The 25,968-nt window shown below is 35.6% G+C and overlaps 1 protein-coding gene across 1 annotated transcript; it reads right to left on the bottom strand.

Moving 5' to 3' along the window:
• Window positions 1-1,522: 1,522 nt before the first annotated feature.
• Window positions 1,523-24,593, bottom strand: LOC126762143 (protein masquerade). The gene is made up of 13 exons (XM_050478675.1): window positions 24,381-24,593; window positions 24,087-24,275; window positions 23,492-23,999; window positions 6,175-6,382; window positions 5,967-6,116; window positions 5,501-5,773; window positions 5,281-5,439; window positions 5,146-5,219; window positions 4,204-5,083; window positions 3,169-4,135; window positions 2,616-2,814; window positions 2,432-2,510; window positions 1,523-2,352 (listed from the first exon to the last, which is right to left on the bottom strand). Exons 4-13 carry the CDS (start codon window positions 6,278-6,280, stop codon window positions 2,030-2,032), a joined length of 3,210 nt encoding a protein of 1,069 aa, XP_050334632.1. The 5' UTR covers window positions 6,281-6,382; window positions 23,492-23,999; window positions 24,087-24,275; window positions 24,381-24,593; the 3' UTR covers window positions 1,523-2,029.
• Window positions 24,594-25,968: the final 1,375 nt, after the last annotated feature.

Raw genomic sequence — 25,968 nt, 5'->3', positions numbered from 1 at the left:
GGAAGAGCCGTTTTGAGTCAATTGAAGAAATTAAACCTGATTCGCTACGCGCATTTAAAAACTGTAATATCTGTTTCGTGTATTGGAAATAACGTTGGCATAAGTGTATTGGGGACAAAGGCGACAATTTTGAGGGGCCGAAATAGACTATGAGGAATAAATTAAGGATTTTAAAATTATTAACAAAGTCTTACTATTTTTTGTTGATAGCAGTATGTCAGTTCGGCTTCTATGTCTCGTGCTAAGCGGAAAGCCAAGTGTGTTTCTAACCTGAAAAAAATTTGTAAAGATCTCAATTTGAAAAGGAATGTCAAAAAGTCGAGCACCATTTCGACAGACTTTCTTTTCTCTGTCGTTAAGGGAAGATTGAAACACAATAATAAAACTAGGATGAATGAAATAAAAGTTATACGAAATATAAATTGGTCAGAGAAGATCCAAAAAGTAGTCAATACATTTTAAAAAGTTAAATATTATTTAACTCTGATGGAAAAGGCCTGCTTTTTTCGAATATATGTACATTCAATATAACAATATTTGATATTTCGTTGTATGTAATTCGATGAATAGTATAAAGAATATACAAACTTAAAAGTTGCCAGCTGTTTGAATATATATTTCGAAAAGATCAATAACAAAAATAGCCATTATAGTTTGAAGCAGATTAAAAAAGCTTAAAGCACAAATATGATTGAGTAGAGTTACCATCTATTAAAATAATGGATTTAAAAAGTTAATAAAACAAATTAAATAATACAAAAGCGGCTTAAAAAAGTTTTTAATCAAAATATTGTTGGAAAGAGTTACCAACTGTTTCAACCTGATTTAACTTTATAGGCGAATTAATCAAACCAAAAATAATGCCACTTAGACAGCTGAGAACAGCGATCTATTATGATACCTAAATAGTCATATATATTGAACGAAAAGACTCTTAAAAATCAACAATTTAGAGCCAGCTAGAAATTTGTTGAAGCGGCTGATATCAATTCCGGTTATTTCGCCAGGTTTGTCGAAGATACGGGTGCCGAGATGTTTCAATATATGTTTTGCAAAAGCTGGAGAATAGAAGAGGAAGTGTCTGGATATTTTCACCTGAGCTTTAACAGTTAGAGTCCGACAAATTTTTCGGCCTTTTAAGTACGGCCAGTTAGAGCTCCTACGATTGCGGCAAGATGAGTTTTACTGTTAGAGAATATTTCAGTAGATCTCCCTTGTTCTGCAATAGGTCAAAAGGAACTCGGAGTGGCATAGTAGCTAGTTGTTGACTGTTGCGCCTGCTAAGCTCACGCGAAGTCCAAATGCAGAGCGCAAAAAATCAAAGAACACACAACTCGTTCCCAACCCGTTGTAATCGAGATAAGATAACCAAAACTAAATTCTTCGAAAATAGAGATGCCTATTTCAAACACTTTTTTTAATTTAAATGTGTACTTTATTAAGCAAATTTATACGCAAACATTTGACAAAATAAGCTTAAATTATGTACAAATTGTATTAAACATACATATGTATGCATAAATGTAAATACTTGTAAAACTAATATCGTTGCTTCGCAGTTAAATTTTTTGAAATTTTCTCATAAACAATACGCCGCTGAACATATGAGTAACTGTACGTATGTACGCACTCGTATGTATGTTGGCGTGTGTGTATATTGTGAGCATTAAATAATATTAATAGTAAACAGTTCATGTAACTTACACTAAAAATTTAATCTAAATATATGTATATAGTAAGTAAGTATGTATATGTAGAAATACATAAGAATTATATAGTTTGCTATTTAATATAATATTTTATGGATCAACAGTCGAAAATATGTGTGCAACTTTAAACTTAAATGAACCACACATTCGTAGAACAGTCGAGCAGTTTCGCGGAGAGCGTTCTACAAGTGTGTGGGTTCGCGCTAAACATACATTCATTATAAAATAAATACTCAATTATTTGCTATTTAATAACTAAATTTCATATTTCAAATTTCAAGTGATGCGCCATGCTTTTGTTCCATTTCCAACTTATATGACTATAAATTATTAACGCTGATTATTTGATTGATCCAGCCGATGAAGGAGGAGACCTTCACATAAACACCTGGCACATCGACGCGTCCACAACCGAAGCCCCACGACACGAGGCCAGCCAGTTCAAAGAAGCCATCATCTTGGCATACCAGCGGACCGCCGCCGTCACCTTGGCAGGCGTCGTTGCCCTCCTCACCGCCGGCGCAGAAGCTTGAGGCGGGCAGTATGAATATCTTCTCGGTGACCGCATTGACCTTGCGTATGCACTCTGCATCGCTCACAATCGGTATCTCAGCTTCACGCACGCGCAGCGGTATGGGACCGGCTGGATGGTGAGAGATTGAGAAAAAATATTTGTTACCCATGTCACTAACAGTATGCAATTGTAGGAACATTTTACATACCTTCACCCATATAACCGTAACCGGTGACTGTGCAACGTTTACCAGCAGCATGATTGACGCCACGCGCTGGCAAGCAGACCTAACGCAAAGTAAATGTTAAAATTTTAGCATTAAATGTCTGCTTAAATTATGAGAATACCAAATGAGCTAGTTACGAATTAACGGTATATAGTATTATACTTACCAAGCACACGCCATCTCTTAGCTCTGCCTGTCCGTGCAATTTCAAAAGCGCTATATCGTTATCCAGTGTTTGACTATTGTGATTGTGATGTATGTACGTGGTGGCCACACGTAAGGTCTGCGCGCCGGGACTACCGTATTTGCGTGTCAGATCATAGTCGCCAACTCGGACGTAAATGGCGTCACCAGAACGGACGATACTTGAACGGGAAAGAAAGCCAAATTAATTGGAAATATGAAGGAGCTAAACTTAGAGTAAGAAATGCATGTTTAAAGTCGACGAACTCAGATAGAGTTTACGAGTACAATATAGAAAATCCTTCAGCTGTTATCTGAGCTGTAATTTGAGTTTCCAAGCACACCTGATATAGAGACCTAGAGAAGCACAATTGTGTCAAAGGTACTTTGATACCAAAATCCGTTTTTAGCTCTCTAAAATCTTTTGGCTCTGAGAATTTGGAAACCCCTGTTCTTGCTTTACAGATATTCCCCCAGATTTATGCTCGTATCGATATATTTACTAACTTTCTCAATCCTTAAAAAGAAAAACTTACTTTGTGACACAATGTGCCGCCGTCAGCACCCATTGCGTACCGATCAGAGCGGCTCCACACAAATACTGATTCAACGAGTTAATCAGCGCCACTTGCCAACACCACTCGCCATTGTCGCCATCCTCACCGCCAACAACACGCGCACGCCGCCTCGAGACATTGTAATTCATTGCATAAACTGGCTCACCGACCACCGAATGGCGGTAACGGCTTTGCACAGCTGCCGCCGAAATCGGCTGTTGCTCGTGATATGAACGCAGCTGGTTCGCATCCGGCCACTCATCGTTTGGTATCAGATCATTGTGTATTTGTATGGGCACAATCGCTGATCCCAATATGAGGCGTTCATTTGATTTGTTCAATTGCGTATTCAATGGTGTATACACCTGGTCTAGCTGTCGCGAGGAACGTTGTACGCCATACATGGCGCGTGCGTAGGAGACCAAGGAGAGCGCCGGCGAAGAACGCGAACGGCCACTGCGTAGCGTGCCCTTGACGCCGCAAACATATTTCGAGTAGACATGTGGACGTGGTGTTGTGGTGGTGGTCGTGGTAGTGGTCGTTGTGGTGGGTGGTAGTGCCGGTGCTGGCGGCGGTGGTGGTGGTAGATGCGACTGCTGTTGAGGCATTAAGGCTGCGCCATAATGAGAGTAATCGTATGTGGGTTGTTGTGGTTGTGGTTGATGTTGTTGCTGCAATATTTGTGGTGGCGGCGGTGGTGGGTAGTGAAGATGTGCCTGTGGCGGTTGTGTGCCCATGTAGTGTGGTGGTGGTGGAGGTTGAGGGTATGATGGTTGTGGTGGATATGGTTGTGGTACGCCAGCCATTGGTGGTGGCGGTGGATAGTTGGCATAAAGTGTATCATTGCGTGTCTGGAATTGTTGTTTCTCCAGTATGCGACTCTTGGGTGCGCAGCAAATCTGGCCGGAACGTTTGCACTTGAATAGATCTGTCATCTCGGCGTTTTCTAACGGGACAGAGAGAAAGTGAGTATTGTAGGAGATTGTGCAAGTGCAAGGTATGTCTGAAACTTACTGAAGCAAGTGAAGCTGAGCAACGGTACAATGCAGGATCCCGGACACTCTTCACGCGGATCGGGTAATGGTGTACTGGGTACAACATAAGGCTGCGTAGCCACTGAGCTAGGTGGTGGCGTAGCTGGGCGTCTATTTTGCGGTGGAGGCTTGGGCGGTGAAGCGCTATTGTCACAGCACACTGAGCCCTTGGCGCAAGTAGTGGGTGTATTGATGAGTACCGATGGACGTTCGCAGAAAGCGGCCATTATATTAAGTAAGCAAAAGCCGGGACAACGTTGTACTGGTGGCGGTGTCTGTGGTGTTGGCTGACTGCCTGTGCCACCGAGTGTATTTTCGGCGAACGAAAGTATTTGTGAGAAGAAATCATTGCCACCGCCGACAGCTTGCAGTAACGGTGGGGCAGCTTGCGGCGGTGATGCTGGCTTGGCCGCCGGTCGTTGTTGTGGTTTCGCAATTTTCGTTGCAGGTTTGGTTGGTGTCACCTTGGTCGCCAGCAATGCTGGCGTGGCCTCTGAAGCTACGCCGGTAACACAACAGCTGCCTTCACCGGGACAGAAAGCCTCCGAGTCCATGTCATCACAGAAAATGGCGAATATGCCATTCATGCATTCACCTTCGCACTCCTTCAGCGTTTGACCATTTGGGTTATCCGCTTTATCATTGGCATCGTTGTTGGTGTCATCTTGCGTTTCCGCATCATCGTCCTCCACTTCCTGCTCTTCCTCGGCGGGATCTTCGGTCGTGGTTGTGGTTGTGGTGGATGGCGCCTTTTTGTGCTTCACCGGTTTGTTGGCATTCGCATTGTTACTGATTTTGGTGCGCGCCGGTTCGGCAGTGGTGGTAGTCGTGCTTGTTGTTGTGGCAGCGGAAGCTGTTGTCTGGTGAACGATATTAGAATTTTGAGTTTTTACTGTGAATTAAATTACAGATTTTCGCTAACCTTTGTTGTTGTTTGCTTAATAGCAGCACTTGTTTTGTTTTTGTGTTGCATGTTGCTCAGATTCGTCATATGTTCTGGAAATATAAAAGAAATTCGTTTAATTGATTGCCTATATTCGCGATAGAGTACACTCACTAGCTGGCACATAGATATCCTTCGGCAATTTGGCGTTCGCGTAATCGTTCAGTGAGACGCAACACTTCGTGCCCGATGCACACAGACCGTTGGTCGTTAAGTAGGCCTCGCAGTACTCAGCAATGCGGTCGGCCACACAGACACCCGTACAGTTTTGCACTGGAGAGAAAAATTGAAATTTATAACGGTTAAATTACTCGGGATTCGGTTGCCAGTTTACCTTTTGCACCGTCAACATTGCCCGCATCTTTCTCTGTACCCTTCTTGGGCGCCAATGTGCTGGTTGTTGTCGGTTTCTTGCTGGTTGTGGTTTTTTTAGTGGTTGTTGTTGTAGTTGTAGTTGTGGTTGGTCGTTTGGAAGTAGTCTTCGGTTTCGGCGTCGTTGTGGTTGTCACTTTAGTTGTTGTAGTGGTTGGACGCTTCGTTGTACTAGTGGTTGTGGTTGTCGTTGTTGTAGTAGTGGTACTTGTGATGGCCGAAGTGATGTTTTTACCTATAAAAGATAAAAACATAAGATTTTTGGATTTGGTTCCAAAAGTCAGTTTATGAAATTTTAGAACGAGTGCTTTTTTTAATATCCCCAAACAATTTTGAGCACCTTTAGAAGGCTACATACATATGTATAGTATAAAAATCAGGCTTTTATCTATTTCCTCTGTCGAGTTCAACTATCACACTCTACTTACCCTGTGCGCTTTCAATACAACACTTCATACTGGGCGATGGACACGGGATGTCATCGAGCACTTCGTAGCAGATTAGTGTGGCTAGCGTGTGTACGCAAACACCGGGGCAATCCTTCGAATCGGCTGTACTTGTTATGGTGTCCAAGAGACCTGCAACATATAATTAAAAGTTCGAAGCTTTAACCAAAAAAAAATTATTTTAACTAACCCGATAGAAAACTTCCCGCCAAAGAATCATCTTGGCTATGTATGCCAAACGGTAAATTAAGCAGCGTCAAACAGACCACTAAGGTGGTCTTTAAATTTAAAACCATTTTCAAATATAGTGGACTTGTGGCGAACGTAATAGAAATTTGTAATTTAATCCCTCTGGATGTGCTTCATAAACGCCTGTCAGGCGCACATCAGTTATATTTCTGAAAAAAAGTAGAAGAATAATGAATTAGAACTCCGAACATATTAAATTAGTGTTTGGAATCTCTTAGATGAAATTCGAAATATTTGAGTACAAAAAAAAATATTTTTTCGCTTTGAAGGTATTAGAACAAACTTTGAATTTATGTCTAAATCAAATAATAATAGAAGATTGACCCATCTTTTTCTGCTGCTTTTCCCGGCGGAACTGCCCCCAATACAGCAACAGTGACGTGGGAGCAAGTTCGCGGACTGTTTGTTTGATGGCAGGAGATATTTCGTCTTGCCTTCGTTCATTACCAGACACATTTTCTTCGCTTCTTTATCCAGTCCGGAGAAAGCAGAATCAACGGCGCGGTTGTTGAAGCCAATGATATCAATATCATCGGCGTACGCCATCAGCTGTACACTCTTAGAGAATATTGTACCTTCTCTATTCAGCTCTGCAGTTCGAACAATTGAGCAGATTGAGTTCGTTTGGTATCGAACGGCTGGGAGAAGTCCTTATCCATCCTTTTGATATTGCCCAAAGTCAGTTTTATGATACTTTGATGAAACTCGACAAGAGTCCTTCAATTTTTTATTGAATCTCAACCTTCTGATGGATTGTGAGAACTCATTATACATTGCTCTAAATCTACTAGTAATCCAGAGCGCGAATATGCAGTCTACGAAAGATCTGTTTAATGCTCTAGAAGACTGGTGGGGCTCGTTACTGTAGGGAGTTTTCCCATGAAATAGTTTTTCATTGATCTTCCAATACTCAGTCACATTCGTTAGTGCCTAGTACTTGACTTTATGATAACAGACCTGATATTCAATATTGTCAGAAATGCAAAAATGTTTTTACCATCAACTTCCTGCTATTTAAAGACACTGTTCAAAAATATGTAGAACAAACCATATTTGTTAGTTGCATGAATGAAAGTTCGCTATGCAAAAATATTTTTAAATACATATTCATATATGTATATGTAGGTATGTATATGTACCTGTAAGTTATACAGCAAAGGCAAACAAAAATTAATTCACACCTGTCTATGCGAACTTTCATTTCGCTTTATAAAATTTGTTGTATTTAGGTTTTCCTTAATAGCCACCGGTACCACCACTTTTGGGCATAGCACACAGTATCAAAACGCGATTTTTATGGCTAACACTAGCATTCTTAAATACCCAATTATACATGCATATAAGCATATGTATGTATATGGAGTTGGCTTTCTTCTTGTTGTTTTGAGTTGCTAGTTTTGCTACAGTTTTACGAGTAAGATATTGACAAATTAACACTTTGCATATAACTGTAAGTTTTTATTGCTGGAGTACTATGTAGGTGTACAAATTTAGAAATAACTGTAAAAGACTTAGATGGCGCATTTGATGATGGCATTCTTTGGTTTGATGATCTTTAAAGATTGCTAAAAAGGTGATTATGCAATTTATCTCTCGAAAACTTCAAATATAATGAATTTTTCGATCATCAAACCCATTTTTTCGAAATCATAACAACATAAAACACTTCTCAAAAAGTTCAACTTCAGGGTAGAGCGATATACCAAAAACTTCAGCATCATCTTTTTAGGTTAATGGCATATGAATTCTGGTTTACGCGGTTGCTTGAAGTTGAATTCTTGGAACAGTGGTTAGATTTGTACAGAGGGCTTGACTAAGGTACCTTATTGTGTTCCGATTTATTTCAATAAACTTATGGTGCTGACTTAAGGTTATAATACGAATTTAATCTGTGGCCCGTTTGAGCTCAATGTCGAATGAAACCATATGGTATTCAGAATGTCCAAGGAAGAATTTTGAGGCTTTGAAATACTGGATAATGGTAGTTGAATAGCTCAGAGTTTACAGCCGAATATTGATAGTTTCGACTATGAATACATACATACTCCATATGGTCACTGTAATCAAGATCTAAATCAAACCTCGACTGACATAAAGTGTGCATAAAACTTTTGAAAACATCTGCAATTCCATGAAAATTAGTAAACGATGTGAGTCCGATATTTAATTTGTATAAGACTCCTACTCTTAGAACTAGAAATATCTGTATAATTAGGGGTTTTACCTCGGTTCTAAAGAAGATACTGCTAGATGAGCACAATAATATACTAAAAACTCCAGATTAAAAGAGCTTCTAGGTTCAGGCTAGCTTGGTGGCAGTAGTAACAAAAATTATAGTTTTTAGGAGTCAAACACACATATTTATAATTTAATCAATGAATAATTTTCGAATGAAATTAAAGCATAACGCACATATAAAGACCTATCAACATGCTAGTGACGCAGAAAATGAAAGTATACCGAATTTTTCGAACATTTCCAACAAAGTGTTTAAAAATTTTTCCATTTTTTCATTTATTTTTATTGAGGTCGACAAAGTGACGAACAAACAACGGAAGCTTGTCGTTTAACTACGATTATTTATTTGCTCACGCTTCACTTTCGCTATAAATGAAATGAAAATGAAAATTTCATTAAAAGCGATTCTATTGGACTGTACGTATGTATGTATTGTAAATAGGCAGCGGAAGATGGGTAAAAACGTAATGACAACATGCGACAAGTGCATACTCTTTAAATACAAATAAAAAATGTGAGTAGATATATATGAAAATATATGTGCTGTATGTGTGTGCATATATGTACATACATACCACAACAACAATTAATTTCAGTTTTACGGCACTTTGATTTGTAGGTTTTGGCTTATGAGTCGCTTCCTGCAAATATTGCCAAGTTTTTTCTTTTAGGATATTGAATGTTGTTGGCAACGCGCGCTTTTCATTGTGATCAAACATTTCTTTACAAAAATTATTCAATAAATAGTTATTTCTTTAAGGAAGCTTATATAGTTTGGATGCACATAATTACATATCATAAATCTCTAAGATATATTGTTATAATTTTGAAACTGTCCGACTTTATTGAAATGTACCTTAGCTCTTTTCTCTCTATTCTCAAAAACTTTATCTCAAGTAATTTTTGACAAATAAATATACTGAGAGCTGATCACACCAACCAAAGTTTAGAGTTTTTGTGGAAATATTTCTCTCGTCAAAAAAGCTGCAGTGAGATTGAGATTTGATTGAGATTTGAGCACTTTTCAGCTATAATTCTTGCAACAGTTATTCAGTTATTGTATTGTTAAAGACAAAGCATTTAGTATGGAAGCAAAAGACAAGATATTCCATATACATATACCATCTATATGAATAAAAGTTTTCGAAAAAGATAATGCTTCGTTGTAAAAAAATACATTAACCATTTATGTAAAAGAAAATTGGGTAAAAAGAGCGCTTCTCAGAAGTAACCAATATGAAACCTTTAAAAAATGACTTTAATCCATCGGAAAGTATAGTAAAATGTACAGTATGCATACATGCATGAGTAATTTTGCTATATGATCAAATTTAGTCTTAAGAATATATACGTAAATAATCTATAAAGCTATAAAAAGTGTTGTTTTTAAATAAACTTTATTTTTTTATCTGAAATTTCGGTATTAAAGTTGTTATATATAGAGAGGCACAATAAATTGCATTTATTGCTTAAGGGGGTATGCCAGCCTATGATTTTCAAAATTTTTCTACTTATTACATAATAATAGGTATTTAGCATAAAGTGCTCTTAATGGATTACATACAGTTCGAATTTTCAAAAAATCGATTTTTTTTATTTTATTCTCTAATGTATATATATTTAAGAATACATCCAGAAATCATAAACCATAATTCATATGGTTCCCGTGAATATTTTCAAAGTTACATGCAAATTTTAAAAGGAGTGAGTGTCATTGTGCTTTTTCTCAAAATGGTGATTTCAAAATCGGTGCCCATATTACTCAAAAACGACTAAACCGACATGAACTTCTTAAATATGTTTTTTAGTAATTAAAAGAAAATTTGTTTCACCGGTATATATTTTTTTTGTATAAACAATTTAGGCCGAAATTTTGGTCAAAAATCGATTTTTTTGGAGAAAGCGCCATTTTGTCAAAAATTGTATTTTGCTTGTTCCTACGATTAATTACTAGATTTAATATTACTTTAACGAAATATGTTTGGTTTTTTTAGTTTCAGAGGATCCAGTTCAGAGATATAGTAGTCACCGCAAAACGTCTTTTTTGAGAGAAGCTGCCAGAGATCAGCTGTAGTTCCTTTCCAAATAAATATTTTTACTAATACTAAGTCTTAAGCTGCAGTTAAAATATGCCATAATATGAGTAAAAATTTTTGGACCAATAAATTTAAAAGTTGTCTCAGAAAAAAATCTGTAAAATACGTTTTTTCGACTTTTTAAATGTACATAACCCCTTAAGGCTCCTATATAACGTTGCATAAGAGGGTATTATGGTCTAGAAATTTAAAAAAATCAAGCTTTTTTTTATATTTTCAAAGTTTAACTATTCAGGAATATGTGTTCCAAGAGGATTTTTCAAAATTCAAATTATTTTCGGAGATATAGGCATTTTTCTGACCCGGCATCCAAACTGGTTCGGCCGGAACTAATCGAACAAACGACTTTACGCGAAACTTTAAACGCGTTTTTCTCAAAACTTACTTTTTCGGAACGATACCCACGATTTCTCAGGTTCTACTGAACCGATTTACTTGAAATTTTTACAGAGTCTTCTTTATAGCCTTGTCTATGGTTGAAACTAGCCCCATCCCCAATTTTTTATTTTTATTATTTTTAAAAAATTCGAAATAGTCAGAAAAAGTGATCCAAAAAAACTTTTTTTTTCAGGCAGTCGCCATTTTGTGAAAAGATTTTTTCCCACTTTTCCGTAGTTTCGGCCATTGCGACATTATTTTAGATTAATCTTTTTTTTTTTTGGTTTCAGATATCTAGGAGGGTTGAAATCATGGGTATGGTCACGTGGAAATTTTTAGAGACCCCCACTTCGCCAGCTCATATTTAATTTGTGAAATTTTTTACTTTTTTTAGTTCTTAATTTTTTTCTGTACTCTTCTAAAATTAACAAATAACTATGGATAATAAAAATATTAATTGTGTTTTTTTACGACACTTTAAAAATTACCTGAAATTCATGCTTCTAGACCAGAATACCCCCATAATGTGTAAAATACAAAAAAAAGTTGTTTCTTTGTCTTGTTCGCCCTTTAGTCAACTTCAGCTTGTAAAAATTTAAACGCGTTTTTTTCGAAAATGCATTTTTCAAATTGGTTAACGGTGGTTCTCAGAGAGATAGCATATATTCATTTGAAATCGTTAAAAATTTACCACCATTTTGCAAGAAATGTATGCAATGTTTTATTACCAAGATCTAGTAGTTAAAATTCATGGAATCACCGTCACTAATTACAAAGTTTGGGAAAGCTAAAAATTATAACAGAAACGCCGCTGTGTTTGGATAAGGATTCAATGATTTTAATACGAAGTTCCTTATTCGAATTGTACATTTTTCGTATTCTGTATAAGTACACTTGCTTCCCAAAAAATAATACGTTAACTTTCACTGATTTTGCTAGCAGTATTTTTCTGCTTCTGGGACACTCAAAGCTTTGTTAACTCTGCAAATTATATCGACGAATACCAAAGGCACGTGTTTTCTTAGAGTTAATTATTATGATTTTCAGTACTAGTTCTGTTACTCCGTTTAACATTTCTAGCTGCAGAAAACATAGCGATTTCAGTGAGAAAATTTCTACACAACTTCATTTAAGTTTAAATAATTAAGTTGCTTTCAGAAAATGTAGAAATACCGCAAAGTTACTAAGAATACCCATCATAAAATTATTCTATAATTTTCCAGCTACTTTCAAGCTTTTTAAATCTATACACAGCATAAATGTAATATTTAAATTTTCACCTAAGCCGCTTTAGATAGAAAGCACTCTTCGTCTTCGTTTTCTTAGTTCATTGAGATTGCAGCAAACCAGTTCGTTCGCCTACTCAAAGTCGTGCAGCTTTATAGGAATTTTCAAATTTCTTACATTTCTAACATATCAACCTAAATACATACAAATTATGTGCTATCAATTCACCAGCAACAACAACAAATCAGTTGCCAACAAAGGCGTTGTTGTCGTTGGCTTTGTAGTGCTTGGGCCTCGTATGTGAGTTGTGTGGTTTTATGTTTCTAATTTATGGTTTTGCGCCAACATTCTGGCATGAAATCAAGACGCGTAACTTAAAAAATGGAACAGACCGAAAGAATACAGACAGCAATAGCGTGGAGTACGCCAAAATAACAAAAGCAAAATGCGCTAAAGACCAGCACCCATGAGTTAATAAATGTCTGTTCCGAAGTATGTTTGCTTTCTGATGCTTTCCTCATGGATCAGCGCTGCCGCTTTGTTGGTCGCCACACGTTACCTGCTGCATTGCTACTGGCATTGTCGCGCATGTCGTGGCTCCAGTCGAAGCCAAGCTCAATTAGCATGCAAGCTGTGATGCTGTACAGGTGTGTATGTGTCTGTGAGTGTGCTTGTGTGTGTTTACGACGCCGCAAGTGGCTTGTGGTAACAATAACAGAGCAACAAGTGCAGAGCAGTATAAAGCAAGATATACATTTCCACACACACACACACACATACCGCCGATGGTATACGAAACACAATGGCTGGCTTGGAAATGCGGCTTAAGACGCCGTTTCGAGTATTATGGGTCAAAGCTTTGTTAGCCAATTGATGAAGATGAGCAGCAGTGGCGAGGATCACCGCGAGATCAACAATATCAATAAATCAACAATTACGTCCGAACACGTTTTGTTGGCGCTTTTTTCAACATTCGCTTATCGCTCCATTAATCAAAACAATATTTGCTTTTTTCAAGAATTTCATTGGTGTCGTCGTCAGCATTATGTCATTAGTCAGTCAGTCAGTCAATCGTAGTGATCATCATCATTACCTTTAGAAAAGCGCTCGCGAATTTTTTTCTCGCCTCTTACGCTTCGTGTGTATTATTTACGTTAAACGATAGCACACATACATAAATATTTTCATCAGTCGTTATGTACAAGATTGTATTGTGTATTTGGTATGGTAATCTCCCGAGTAGCACCGTTACCTATGACGACACTGACACACATTTCTTGCGGCTACAATTCACAAAGCGTTTATGAGTATACTGAACTTAAACGCCCGCTAAACAGGGTGATTCATCGCGTACATACTTTCACTTCGGAAATGTTGAACGACCTGCAATTATTGGGGATTTCGCAATTTGGCTACTATTCTGCTAATTGCCTAATTGAAAACGCAGACGACTGTGTCATATAATATTTTAGGGTGTTGTTGTAATATCTCCGCAAAAGTGATTTATAGATATTCGTTTGACCTCGACTTATATTTCGTAATATCCATAACTGTTCTCAGCGGAAGTATCAAGTGTTTGTTGAATGGTTCTTCATCGACAGGTAATGATGATAATACCAGTTGGCTTTTTTAAACACAAATAAGAGGCTTATAATGACTTATGATGCGTTAGGCAGGAACCTCACTTAAAACTTTACGGTTTTCAGCAAATGACTCAAGTTAGAAGGACTTTTTCATAGTATAGACTAATATTAGGTTGGAAAATATCTCCCTTCCGCTTTTTGCTCTTTATTCAATGCTTTATAAAAAGTGAATGGATTCCCCCTCCTCTAGCGAATTTGCCTTTAACTAAGGAAAGAAACTTTCAAAGATATGTAGTATTGCCGGAAAAAGCTCTGTAGCCTTTAGACATAGCCGCGAAATTCAAAAGACAAAAAGCCGCAAGGGAGATATTTTCCAACCTAATATTTAAATCTTGATTTAAATCGAAAACGAACTCAATTGAATAGAATGATTAATTCCAAAAACGTAAACTGAAAATGAAATGAAGTTAGTTCAAATCAACCTGTATTTTTGCCTTTACAAAATAAATAAAATTACTGAGCGAAATTATATTTCATGAAATAAAAGTAACCAGATGATTCAGGAATGAGCTGCAGAAACAAAGAAAGAGCAGAGTCCGTACTTTTATACTTTTCACTTTTACTCAGCATGACATATGTGGTCTATGATTGGGTTGAACTGGAGGTAATTCGAAGAAAGAGTGCACTCTTTTTTCTTTTTCAATATTTTTATTTTTCTGTGTTTTTTTAACTGAGTTAATAATAAAGCAATATTATAATTATCAACTTTGCGAAGCTCTCGACGAAATTGTATTTAAATTCACGGGGCAGATGATATTTAAAAAAAATTTGCTTGCTTGGTAGAACCATCCTTATTACTAAGCCAAATATGAGCGCGTTCTGTCAACCAGTTTGTTTACATCAGCTGCTTAAGTCGGTACATCTCAGTAGTGCGTTGTGATTTTTACAATGGATAAAAATATCGAACAAAGCATTTGTCTTAAATTTTGTATTTTTAACTAAATTTCGTGTGCGGAATCATTGCGTTTGTTGAAAAAGGCTTACGGTGATTCAATTCTATCAAAAACACTACGATTGGTATTGGGTTTTCAAAGACGGTCGAGAGATTTTTGAAGACTTGTCTCGTTCTGCACGACCTTCGACCTCCTTAACTGATGAAAATATTAAAAAATTGAAGGATATGTTGCAATTGAAAATTGTCAGACAAATGTTAGAGAGATGACAAGAGAACTCGACAGCTCTCGCGACTCCGTTCGAATGATTTTGATGGATAATTTTTGTATGAAACGCGTTCTTACTCGACTCGTCCCGATAAAGTTTACTTTTTTTTCAAAACCGTACCGTTAACAGGTCCCTTTGGATATGCTTGTTCATGCTAAATCCGATCCCACATTCATGAAAAGCATTAGAACAACCGATTAGACATGGATGTGTGAGTTTGACATTCAAAAACGTCAACAATTATCGAAATGGAACCCGTTTTCAGTCGATTGAAGAGATAAAACAAAATTCGCTGGAGAAGCTGAAAACCATCCCCAAAAGTGCTTATAAAAAGTGTTTAGAGGACTGAAAAAATCGCTGGCAGACATCTGTTGGGGATTATTTTGAGGGCGACAAATTAAATATTTTAATAATTAAATATTTTGTGTTTTATTTACAATTTCCGGATACTTTTTTGTCACAATTTATATTTGAGAATATTCTCCGATAATTTAAAGTTGATCCGGTAAATATTTTCGGATGTATGGGCGTATTTGTTAGAATTTTTAACTTAATGTGGTCGGCTTCCACTACTTTAAACGTGTTTTGCCCGAAACATTGCGTGCAGAGTGGATGAAAATTTCACCAAACTACACAGTTCGATTTGAAAACTTCAAGATATAGTTTTTGTTAGGAAATGAACCAAGGAATGAAAATTTTGTTAATAGTTTCGGGGTTTTAAACTATGTACTCTGAAGTGTAAGTTTGTTCAGGAAAATTGTGAAACTTTGTCAAATATAAAAATTTTGACTAGCCGTTCGATTATTGCCTGTATTCATAAATCGTAATATTTTCTTTTGGATTGAAGATAATTTTTAGCAGAAAAATCTACCTTATCCCCAAGCACCTTTTTCAGAGATTCTCTTGTAGATCAGCTATGAGATCCAGGGAATACAATATTTGACAAAAATAATCACCACTAATTACAGTTATCATTACAGTAACTAATACTACAATAAATGTACATAATTTTTATTTTTTCATCAAATAAACTGCCTCTTCAAAAAAAAAAAAAAAAAAAAAAAACTGCTTTATTCTAACTTGCAAATTGGATTTAATCGCTTAACTAAGCAAATTTGCAGGAAATATTGCAATTGAAATTCGCTAAGCGCTCGCAATCACCCAAAGTGTTCATTAAGGCTATACTCACAGCAGAGTACACTGTGCCACAATTGCGACAACAACATAATCCCTTCTATACAAACTATGCCACTAGACTTATGTTGGTCTAATTCGGTTAGTGAAATTTCTAGCAAGAACCGAATATAGCATAAACGTTTTCAATTACTTTACGTGATCAGAATTTCGACAAAACATAGTTACTTACACACACACAGAAGTCTATTAGTATATATACAATAATTGCACGCATACATACAGACATATGGTACATACCAGTAAGCAGCAAGTATGTACGCTTCTTCAATCAATTACTTTAACTTTATTATAGATTATGGCCAACAGGTTGCCGACACAGTAGGTAGTACTCGGACTAATTGAAATGAAACTGTCACCGGCGTATTTGCGCATGCGCGTTGGCAACATACCACAGCGCCGCTCATGCCCCACCTTTTCACCGCGCAAGCAATCGCGCATACTTTTATAAATACATTTGTACACAAGTATGGAAGTACATATGTACGTATATATATGTGTGTGTGTGTGTGTGTGTCAGGCACATTTGCACAATTGCCGTGAGTTGCCGTCGCACAGCAGAGTTCAGTACGCGCGCGAAAGTGTGTCAGAGCCACCAGCTAACTGGCGAGCCAGAAGTAATAAACAACAACAAAATAACAAAAATGAAAATAAAGTAAATAAAAATCAAAGAAGTATGTGTGCCTACATTTATATACATACAAATGTGTATGTATGTATATTGATAAAGAGGAAAAAAGTCAGCTTATAAATGGGAAAAGAAAATATTGTATGCACAAGTTTAATGACGGCTTTTGTTGTAGTTGTTGTTTTAGTTATTGATTTTAAGTTCTTTTTATTTATTTATTTTTTTTTATTGTGTTTTTTTGATTTTTTATTTTATTTTGCATTTCTGATTTTGGCGGCGTTCGGTATTTGGGTGACAAGCAGCGAATTCCTTCAGCGTAATTTAGCTTCAAGGGTTCGCAGAAAAGTTAAATGAATATGTATGAGTGTAAAAGCAAGGTAATATACATATGTATGTACATAAATTTATATATTTATAAACTTATTTTTAGATTTCAATATATTTGTTTTTTGCTTAAATAATGCTAATTAAAGTGAGGTTTTGAATTGTAATGGGTTTATAATTTTTTTTAAATTGCGTTTAAGGATTATTAAATATGTTTGAGTTTTATTTTTATAGTTTAATATATTTGTTTATATTTGAAAAATATAAGTTAACCTACCAGTTAAAAAAATATATTTTATTGTTCAATTTAATGTCAGATTACAAAAAATTACGTTCTGAAAAAGCATTATCATGACTTATACAACTTTTTTTTAATTGAAAATGTTGAAGCCTTGAGTGATTTTTTCCATATTATTACTTTTTTTTAGATTCTTAAAGTTTACTTTTTCTATATTCTTCCTTTTTTATATTCTTATAACTGTTTTTAAGGTTAACATTCGCTTATAATACTAAAGCCTTTCTTATATATATTCCATTTTGTATAAAGGGGAGAAGATTTCGAAAAATGTGTTGGAAAAGTTTTGTTATTGTAGTTTAGTTTTGAACCCACCTTATATCTTTTTTTAATTATTTTTGTTTTTTTTTTTATTTTAAATTTCAGCAAGATACATTTAATCTGGTAGTTATATCAAAAAATATATGTGTATATGTAAGTACATATACATATATTGACTTTGAAGTGCTTTTTAAGTTTTTCAATAAAAATTTTTTATAAATTTAAAATTTTTCGAAAATAAATTTTTATTCAATATTTCAATATTCTAAGAAGTATATGTACATATGTATATGTACAACAAATTTAAATACTAATTCAAAAATAAGCTTGAAAATATTTTCTGGGTTTCTGAATTTTTTTTTTTTCAAAGTAGTAACTAGTCAAAGCTGAAAATGGAATATAATTTTCAAATTAATTGTTTTCTCTTATAAATTTAAAATTTTTCGAAAATAAATTTTTCATTTATTTTTCAAAATTCTAGTAAATACATATGCACAGATCTAAATGCTAAATCAAAAAATAAAAGGTTTGGAAAATACTTTCTGAGCTTCGAAATATTTTTTTTTCAAAGTATGCCCAAAATCGAAAAAAAAATTTAATTAATTATTTTCTAATTAGCATTTAGACGTAATTACCAATTGAAGCTTAATCAGGAAATGGATTTTAATACAAGAAAAAATAAATTAGCTTGACCTTGAAACTAAGACTTAATTTTTGTAAACTATTACGAAATATGTTTTATTATTAAAATAATTTACTCGAAAAAGTTTTAAAAAATTATAATTTAAAATATGCAAATTTTTAATTAATTTTTTTTCAATTCTAGTATAATAAATTACTAAAAAAATTTTTAAAAAATTTTTAAAAAAGTTTAATTTAAAAATTTTTAATTAAAATTTTTTTTTCTAAGTTCAAATATAATAAATTAAGCTTGCTGTGACTAAAAATTAGTATACTCGTGTGTAATGGAGGTTTCGTAAATAATTTAGGTAAATAAATTTTTGCATATAATTCTCTTAACGTATTAAGTTTTCAAAGAAAAACTGCTAAAGGTCTCGTTTATTAAATAAATATACAAAAAAACATGTATGTATACATACATATATATTAAATAGTTTATATATACAATCTTGGCTGATCGACCACTATTTTAAACACAATAATTCTTTTCGAAATTTTAGATTTATTATTAGTTTAAAAAATCATTCAAAAGAACCCTTTGAAAAAAGCTTTTTTAAATCTCTTTTAATTGGTTATTCCCATTTCGCAGCCTTTTCATTTAATTATATTTTTTTGCTCATAGCTTTCATATGAAATTTCACAATTTTTCGCAATTTTCTTTAAAATGTTATTCACTTTATAAAAATCTTTCGAAGACACACAGGAGTTGTTACACAAATTTATATTTTGCTGTCAATCAGTTACACACTTTTGCCACTTTCCACTTGTTCTGCTAACGGTATTACGCATATTTCTACAATCAAGTCATTAACAAGTTGAAACTGACACTGGCCAACAACGGCCAGCAGCCAACAACCAGGAAACCGGAAATTGTAATTCGACACACACACACACGCTTTTATATGGCTGCATATGTGTTGTGACATTTAAAATTAATATTTTTTTCATACTCATATACCTTCACTCTAAACCACAATGGTTGTATTCCTTTTAGTTTTAATCAAATTTAGCTCCTTACTGAATACAACAACAATTTCACTGCACTTCTTCTTTGAGCCAATTGTGTTTTTGTTTTTTCGCTTTCTAATTATTTAAATGGGGCTGGCGAAATGCCGCTTTGCAAATTGAAACTTGTCTGCTCCGCCCGATTGCCAAACGCAAACTGAATTGTCCAGCAGCAACAAGTGGACGACAAAGGCCAGAAATCCACACGCACGAACGGTTAAGCGCCGCCAACATCTTCAATCGGCCACAGCCAGAGTGACAGCGGTAACAGCAACAGTGACAGGGCCAGCGATTGCTCGACAGCGCTGTAAAAGAATTCCTACATTATCTAGACAATTTTCTTCTTTCACACTTGCCGGCTTACGCCGCAGACGCAGCAGCAGCAGCAACAGCCAAGGCCAAGTCCAAGTCCAAGAGCAGAGAGAGCAACATTGGAAAGAAAGCGGCTCAAACCAATTTCGACTCTCACCTGTGACGTGAGGAAGAGAATTATGTTACTTACGTGTGTGTGTGTGAGTGTGTGTATGTGTCTGCAGAGTGCATAGTGGACATGCTCAGGTAGATTTCGTTTGTTCTTGCACAAACTCGGACACGCGTGAGTGGCACATGATTGTCCAGTTGCGCACCTGTTGCTGTTGACTTGCGCTGAGATTAAGTGATTTCATAAAAGAGAATAATAATGCAAGACATAAACACTGTCAAATGTAGCAGTAAAGTAATGTCAAACAGACCCTGCAGGAAAAATAAATATTTTTTTTAGGAAAAGAAGAAGAAATCTTCTTTTAGAAAAAGTTTTGCTCTAATACAAAAAAGCAAAGAAACTTAATACGAAGAACTTTGTGATGAAATATTGGAATCCCGACCAACTTCAAGAAAAGCGTTAACTTCGGCTTCACCCATGCTATAATACTACCTTTCACAGTTGCATTTTTTGTAGCATAAAAGTGTATAAATCATCTTTATCTTGATTTTGGTCGACCAATTTATATGGCAGATATATGCCATAGTGGTCCGATCTAGGCAATATGTTCGGAGATTATACCGATTGCTTATATAATAATCTATGTCAAATTTCGTGAAGATAGCTTGTCAAATTTTCCATACAGGCACTTGAGTTCGTTCAAACTGACCAATAAACTGTTATATCGGTGGTTCCGAGAAATGAACAGGAGAGAAAAATACGTGTTCGATAACTGAAAACCTGAGGCACTAGTTCGCGTATATATTGACGGACACATGGACAAAGCCAAATCGACTCAGCTCGTCGCGCGTATTATTTATATAAGTTATTCAGTTTGAGGTTCCCTACTTCTTTAAAGAGAAAACACAGAAACTTCAAATTAAGTGGAGAATTTTTATTATTATTCAACATTTTTTGGCATTTATTTTTTGGAGATTACCTCTTTGAAATGTTAGCCACACTCAGTTCTCAGATAGTTCATCCGTTGAGTTCCATTTTCGATGACTCGTTCGAGCATTTCGAATAGTAACTGACGAATGACAAGCGTGATGTTTTGCTCCAAGGTCTGAATCAAAGTGGGATTGTCCGCATAAACTTTAGACTTTACATATCCCCACAGAATAAAGTCTAACGGATCTTGGTGGCCAATCGACCGGCCCAAAACGTGCAATTATCTGTTCACCGAAGTGTTCTGTCAATAAATCCATTGATTAATGCGATGTGTGCGAAGTGGCGCTTGTTGAAATCAAATGTCGTCGAGATCACGAACTTCATATCATGGCGCGATGTGGTCGCCATTGACGGTTACTATCTAACCGGCATCATTTTTGAAGGAATATGGACCGATGATTCTAAAGGCCCACAAACCACATCAAACCGTTGTTTTTTCTGGATGAAATGTCAGCTCTTAAACCACTTCGGGTAGCCCTTCGATCCAAAAGGGACAATTTTGCTTGTTTACATATCCATTGAGTCAGAAATGGGGTTCATCACGAAACAAAATTTGGCTCGAAAACGTCGGATATTCTCTGAACTTTTCAAGAGGCCATAGAGCGAGGCGATATCGCTTGGGAAGGTCGAGAGGTTTCAGATATAATTGGGTCACCCGTTATATAGGGTTTTCGAAACTCACTTTTGGGTTTTACAAATAATTTTCCAACAAGACCATTCCAATAAGTTTGAAAATTAGCATATCTAACAAAATTATTTACCCCTGACAAAAAATCCGCAATTCCTCTTCAAGAGTAATTCGTTCTATCAAAATTCCAGACACCCACGAAAACAGCAAGGCAACCTTTGCAAACACAACCACACACAAAATCATCGATAAATGATCTTTTGCACTACTCACTTTGTATAAACTTACAGCCCTTAGTCTCATTATTATCCTGTACGACAACTTCATTGATCTCTGCAAGCACGATCATTAACAATTGACGATTTATTGCTATTGTGCCAACATTGAGGCGGATAAGGATGCGAAAAGTAGTGCAACAATGGCAAACGGGAGACATTGCAAAGGCGTGTGGCCTGAGGAGTGCCAATGCCTAAATGGCTCTATTACTGTGGCTGTTGACTTGTGTGTGCATAATGAACTTCTGACAAGCGTACAATGCTCGCTTTGTGCCATGATCCCAAAGATCCTTCGACAAATGCACTAACATACACATAGGCGCATAAGCATATATGCGCGTGTGTGTGTGTGGCGTTCCTTCATCAGCGCAGTGCCAATAAATTTTGCTAATCATCGCGAATGGGCGCTTCGGCGCATTCGGTGTTTTTGGCAAACGAAGGTGCTGAAATCGATCGCAATCTGCTGATCTGTTGTCTTGTCACGTGGTCGCACGCATGTATGTACATATGTGTGCAAGTATGCGTGTAGGCTTGTTGGCATTAAAAGATCAGTGCTAAGCCAACAAGGAGTGCAAAAAGGATGCATTTTCTGCAAGGGTGCTGCTGTTATGCTGTGAGTTATTGTTTGATGTATTGGCAATTTTCTTCAGCGTTCGGCTTGTGTGTGTTTGTGCAGATTATGCAAATTGAATTTAAATGCGATTTTAAGTGTTGTTCGCACACAATTTGCATTCGCACCATATTTTTTGCAAATATTATAATGTTTTTGGCTTTTGCCCGAATGAAAGTATGCAAATTAGTTGGTTGGTTGGTTTTTTTATACAATAATTTCTCTTTCCTTTTCAGCGTCTTTTGTTGTGTACGTGCTTATTACAAGATTAACGGGAATCCTAATGAACTCTTGACATGTTGTAAGACTCTTGCGTGAGAACTACAAATATTTGCATGATCACCAAAAAGTGATGGACAAGCGAGCTGTTGCTTCCTGGATGCATGTACATATGTAAGTGCGGATGTATGTATGCACGTGTGATTGTTGTATGTATGTGTGTATGTATGTATATATGAGCATGTAAATATGTCTGTGCGCATACGTTTTTGCACTCATCAATCCATATGCTTCACTTATCAAGCTGCGTCTAAGAACTTCATTAGCGTGTTTTTGGCGAGCGGAAACTTTTCGAGTAGCTTAAAGGATTATGTGCGAAATTATATGCAAATTTCCAAACAACATAATATATGTTTACAAATACAAAAGGTTTAAAACGCAAGCGAGCTGCGCTTATAACAGTTTTTTACACAACCTCTTTTATATAAATATGTAGTGCTATATATTGTGACTCCAGAAATTACTTAAAAACTCAGCTCACTCTCTGCCTAACCGCTGTTTTCCCGCCTTTCTAACGTTATTACATAACGCGAAATATTTTAAAATCAAAATTTATTCGAAAAGCAGCTACTCCTTTCACTAACAAATATTAATGAACAGATGCAGCGGATCCTTCCAAAATTCAAAAGTTCTCAGCCTTTAACAAAGTACCCATAAAAAAGTAGGAAAATTTAAAACTAAAAAAAATGATTTAAAAAAATCGAAACTCATCTTCACACACTTTTCTTACAAGCGATTTGAATAATCGCCGTCGCAACGCCAGCGTAAATAAAATCCAAGACCAAGACCAAAAGCAGCATTATAAAAGCAAAAAAAAAAACAAAGAAATTAATTCAAAAAACACAACCGAAAGTGGTAAATAAGTGAAAAATCAAATAAAAAATTACGAAAAAAATGCTCATATTTATCATGTTAAGCGTTTACCTAGGCAAATAGATAAATGCCAGCGCCGGCAAGGATGCTCAGCGGCTGTCTAGGCGCTGGTGGTGGTGGCAGTCCTTTGCATATGCGCGCATGTGTACGCCTGTGTGCGTGTGCTTGTGTGCGTTTCGTCCTCAGGCGATTCGGTATGCAGATGAGTTTTTTGCCGGTGCTTCTCCGCTTGACGCGTCCTTGTGTGTGTCCTTTCGTCGGTCTGCTGGCGCGCATTGTCTGATTTGATTAAACAAAAGGGTTTGATGTTGATGATCCGGTTGCTGCTTGCGTTGATGCTGTTTTGGCGGAGCGTCACGTAAGCATTCTTATTTTCCAATTTTTTCTACATTAGTTAAGGTATTTAGAAAAAAATGCTGAAACCCTTTCATTTTTAATATTTTTTTTTAGATATTTAATTTTTTTTTAAAGCACGACATTTGATGCTATTTTTAATTTCACTTTCGCGTGAGAACTTTTCAATTCCTTGTGAAACTACGTTTTTTTATTTCAAGATTAGCTAATAATATGGAAATAAAATGAAGAAAACAGTTTTTATTAATTTTTGTTTGCTAAGAAATTGTTTTAGGTGAATTAATTTTCGTACTTGTGTTAATAAAAATTTAAGCTGTTGAGGTTAGGAGTTGCAGTGTTCTTAAGCTTTTTGGCGAACCAGCTGAAGAAATTTTCTCTGAAACTGAGAGGTTATCACAAGTTTTGCGATGCTGAACATCCTCATTAATTTTTTAAGTTCAGCAATGTACTACCTATTATTTATCAAGAATGATGGCGACCTCTGAAAATAAGCGAAATGACAAATATTTATAGTAGTTGTAAATAAATTATTTTCCTTTATCCGTTATTGAGTCCACAAACTTCTAAATTCTTCTATCAAACGCACTTAAAAAATAGTAATGGGACTAAACTGTCGTAATATATATTTCTATCGTTTTTGTTTCGCTGTTAGTTTGTATTTTCTCAACAAAGGCTCGTTCTTTTGCTAAAAAATACTCAAGAAGTAGATATTAAGACCAGAGATAAAATTAAGATCCAAATCTGTCGTATAATTTTAGTGAGAAGTTGAAATATTTTTCCATTTACAGAACTGGCTGGAAGATCAGCTGCTTAATGACAAGTGCTTGACGCTTTGACAAGAAAAGTGTGGTAAGTAAATTTAATAGGTACATATATTATGGAACACAAAATATAAATATTAATATGAAATAATCGGCAGTTTCTTCTGGACAATTTTACACTTGTGAGCGAATAATTGACAGTTCTTTTTAAATTCATATATTACATTTTATAAAATTTTACTGCTCTTTTTTCAATTATGGTAACGTAGAGTGGATAAAAATTGAAAAATAGGTGTGGCACTGACTAGTTTTAGGTGAAAACTTATACCTCAACAAATGCTCAACCGATTTCAATCAGACTTGGTCACCCTGATATGCTTTTACACGGTTAAGAATGATCGAAATCGAATTTTACAATATATAAAACAATCACCAATGTAGATGACAGAATGAAACATTAAAGTGGTTCCAAGTGGTATACCATTTTCTTATCTAAAAACCAGCGATCGAGAGCGGACTAAAATTTAAAAGATCCCTAGATACCGAATATAGTATCATAGTACCTATGGCTGATTTGCGCACTTCCAAACTCGGCTTGAATGTACGCATAAAATTCTAATATTTCTATTACTTTGTCGCTTTAATGCCCAAAAAATATTGATAATTTATACCCATATACTAATTTCAATTCTAAACACGAATACGCTTATTGAATACCTATTTGGACCCTTGCGGACTGAGACACACAATTTCTTAGTCCATTTGAGGTACTGTCAGATTTTTTTTGTCGAAATCATTCCCTTAATTTATTTCTTAAATCTCCTTAACCCTTATTTGCATACAGCCGTGCATGCTGGCATATAAAAGTCTTAAAAATTTACTTAGCGGTCTGTAAGAGTGAGGGTTGAAAGTTCACGTGTTTATCATTTTTTATGTCCTACAAGTTGGCATAACCTTAGAACGCATTTTTTTCGTGTTGTCATACTTTGAGTGACGATACTGGGTTAATTCAAAGGGTTTCTCCTTTCAAGCAGATTTGCATAATGTCGTGTCTGTGTGCAAGGACATTAGTTGGCCCAAACGAGCGCTGTAAGACTAACGATAAGCGCGGTTATGGGAACAAAGGTGCCGTTCAACTATGCACAAAGGTGGTAGAATCAATATTTTTAGTAATTAATTATCAAATGTGATTGATGAAGAAAGCAAATAATGGAAGTGAAAGCATGTAAATTAAGTAAATGCTGCATACTTATGTATGGGTGCATGTATATTATAAATACATATAAACGGATTTAGTATATATCTATTTCAGATAATAGGAATTAATTGCTAGCCTTTCGTTGTTTTTTTTTTTTGTTTTGAATATTCGCCAAATACTGCAGCTTAGCAAATCGAATTAAAAACATAAATAAC

Source organism: Bactrocera neohumeralis, chromosome 6 (genome assembly GCF_024586455.1).
Source record: "Bactrocera neohumeralis isolate Rockhampton chromosome 6, APGP_CSIRO_Bneo_wtdbg2-racon-allhic-juicebox.fasta_v2, whole genome shotgun sequence".
NCBI lineage: Eukaryota > Metazoa > Arthropoda > Insecta > Diptera > Tephritidae > Bactrocera > Bactrocera neohumeralis.
This window is presented reverse-complemented; position numbering and strand designations above follow the sequence as displayed.

Coding starts and splice junctions, on each gene's coding strand:
- LOC126762143 (XM_050478675.1), bottom strand. CDS start 6,280: ATGGTTTTAAATTTAAAGACCACCTTAGTGGTCTGTTTGACGCTGCTT. Junction 5,440..5,500: donor CAATGTTGACGGTGCAAAAG/GTAAACTGGCAA, acceptor TTTTCTCTCCAG/TGCAAAACTGTACGGGTGTC. Junction 2,815..3,168: donor GCGGCACATTGTGTCACAAA/GTAAGTTTTTCT, acceptor TTCCCGTTCAAG/TATCGTCCGTTCTGGTGACG.